The sequence below is a fragment of the Eimeria necatrix genome, genomic scaffold (assembly GCF_000499385.1).
Source record: "Eimeria necatrix Houghton genomic scaffold, Enh_scaff134, whole genome shotgun sequence".
Lineage (NCBI taxonomy): Eukaryota > Apicomplexa > Conoidasida > Eucoccidiorida > Eimeriidae > Eimeria > Eimeria necatrix.
The window spans coordinates 72139-74871 of NW_013652089.1; the positions used below are offsets into that span (position 1 = coordinate 72139).

Sequence of the window (2733 nt, forward strand, 5' to 3'; positions counted from 1 at the left end):
AAAACCGATTTTTTTGTCTTCACGAATAATTAGAAAACGAAACATAATGTTTGTAAGATAAGATTTCCCTGGGGTGCCTCCCGCTGCATCTCCCAGGCGCCTACAGACGACTTGCAGGGCTCGGACAGTCTGAAACTCCAGCATTTAAACTCCCAAAAGCATCAAACATGTATTTTTGATTGTTTATTTGATTAAAAACTCCGAAAAGGAACGCCTGAGAGGGCCCAAGGGCCTTTGGGGGCCCCCAGGGGCCTCTGCCGAGGTGCGCGTACACCTGAACAAGCCACGGGGAGCGCTGGGGCCCCCCAGGCTTATCTCTGAGTTTCTGGGGCCCCCACAGCAGCAACGATGCAGCAGCAGCAGCGCTGGCAAACAGCAGCAGCAGCAGCAGCAGGGCCCCACCCCCGAGCCTCTTATTCGGGAGAGGCCTCCTACATGTGGCTGCCGCCGACTTCGGCCTCGGCCCCAACTGCAGCTTCAGGGGCCCCCATGGGGGCCCCTTTGGGGGCCCCCTTGGGGCCCTCCATGGGTTCTACTCTGGGGGCCTCAATGGCGTCATCTATGGGGGCTACCGTGGGGGCCCCCCTGGGGGCCCCCCTAGGGGCCCCATTGGGGGCCCCCCTAGGGGCCCCCCTCGGGGCCCCCCTCGGGGCTTCCCTGGGGGCCCCTGGGCTGGTTGAAAACCCCAGCAGCCGCCGCGCTGTGCGGATTATAAATTTGAAGCCAATGAGAGAGCTGCGGGTGCTGCTGCTGGACACTCAAGAGGCCCAAGAGGCAGCAGCAGCAGCAGCAGCAGCAGCAGCAGATGAGACACAAGTTGTTGCTGTCAAGGTGAGTTCTGGCTTGACGCACGCTTGTCTGCAGCAGCTGCTGCTGCAGCTCTTGCTGCGTTTGCTGCTGCTGCCGCCCTCTGCGGCTGCACTTGCTGCTGCTGCTGCGTTCGGCTGCTGCTGCAGCTGTGGCAGCAGCAACTGCTGCTTGTACTGCTGCTGCAGAAGCTGCTGCTGCGTTCCGCTGCTGCGGCGCTCCTTGCAACAGATGCTGCTGCTGCCGCATTCTGCTGCTGCGGTGCTCTGTGCAACACACGCTGCTGCTGCTGCATTCTGCTGCTGCTGCTGCTGCTGTGCTTGCTGCTGCTGCAGCTGCTGGGGCCTGGGCCTTCGGAACGGCCTGGGGCCCGCGGGCTTCGCGTGGGTAGCGGAGCAGCAGCAGCAGCAGGGGGCGGCGCGGCTTCTGCAGCAGGACCAGCAGCAGGAGCAGCGGGAGCAGCAACAAGTGCAGCAGCAGCAGCAGCAGCAGCAGGAACTGCAGAAATATTCGGACTCGAACTGCTGCCAGATATAGAAGTGACTCTTCCTCCTGCTGCTCGGCTGGCCATCTTCACCTGGGGTGGATGTACACTCCAAGTCCGAGGGCCTGTGCACCAAGTGAGCTGCTGCTGCTGCTGCTGCTGCTGCTGCTGCTGCTGCTGTTGCTGTGTCTCACGGTGCGGACGGCGAAGTTGGCGGGCTTTTGCTGCTGCTGCTGCTGCTGCTGTTGGTACTGTTGCTGCGGGCGCTGCTGCTGGCGGCGGGGATGGTGGCAGCGGCGTACTTCTGATGCTGTTGCTGCTGCTGTTGCTGCTTCTGGAATTGAATGTAGCACAACACCAAAAGAAGCAGCAGCAACAGTAACGGCAGCAGCAGCAGCAGCAGCAGCAGCAGCAGCTTGTTGTCTGGACTTTGTAGGGCCGGGCGCACCAGCAGCAGCAAAGGGCCCCGCAGCGTCTCATTGTGTCTGTTTGCCTCTTTGTGTTTCTATTGGCTTGACTTACCTTCGAAATGACGCTCCTGGCCCTTAGGGTTTAACGTTGAGGGTTTAGGGTTTAGGGTTTAGGGTTTAGGGTTTAGGGTTTAGGGTTTAGGGTTTGCTGCCTTCAGGAGTACGAGGCTTCGGACCGCCCCATGTCTTACATTTTCAACTTGGAGTCCGCGCTGCATGCGAGGCGCCAAGCAGCAGCAGCAGCACAAACCCTAGGGCCCAGGGTGAGGGTCCCGCAGCTAGCCACGTAGCTAGCCGCGTAGCTAGCTGCGCAGCTAGCCACGCAGCTAGCCACGCAGCTAGCCACGTAGCTAGCTGCACAGCTAGCAACGCAGCTAGCCGCGCAGCTAGTTGCACAGCTAGCCACGCATATAGCTGCACAGCTAGCCAGAGAGCTAGCCACGCAGCTAGCCACGTAGCTAGCAAAACAGCTGGCCACACAGCTAGCCACACAGCTAGCCACACAGCTAGCTACACAGCTAGCCGCGCAGCTAGCCGCACAACTAGTCATACAACTAGCTGCAGGCAGCTGCGGCCAGGCAGCTAGCGACGGCGCTGCTGGGTCTCACAAACACATGAGGGTAGCTAGCTGGCTAGCTGCCAGCTAGCTGCAGGTAGCTGCCAGCTAGCTGGCTGGCTGCCAGCTAGCTGAGTAGCTTCCAGGCAGCTGACTAGCTGCAGAGACGCCGCCGGCTGCGTAGCAAAGCAGCCAGTGCCTTCTCTCTTTCCACGGCTCTGTTCTCGCTCTGCTGCTGCCGCTGCTGCTGCTGCTGCTGCTGCTGCTGCTGTGCAGGTGCTGGTGACTGGAAGCAGCGGCAGCGGGAAGAGCAGCGTCTGCCAAATTCTCTGCAATTATGCCCTGAGGGCCGGCTGGACTCCAGCATTTCTGGAGCTTGATGTCAGGTAAGAAGTCCCCAAGTTCTTAAGGGCTTT

The 2733-nt window shown here is 60.5% G+C and overlaps 1 protein-coding gene across 1 annotated transcript; it reads left to right on the forward strand.

The window, feature by feature from the left end:
• Nucleotides 1-348: 348 nt before the first annotated feature.
• On the forward strand, nucleotides 349-1673 carry ENH_00011390 (hypothetical protein, conserved; the record flags this gene model as incomplete). The annotated part of the gene is made up of 2 exons (XM_013578878.1): nucleotides 349-831; nucleotides 1143-1673. 2 exons carry the CDS (start codon nucleotides 349-351, stop codon nucleotides 1671-1673), a joined length of 1014 nt encoding a protein of 337 aa, XP_013434332.1.
• Nucleotides 1674-2733: the final 1060 nt, after the last annotated feature.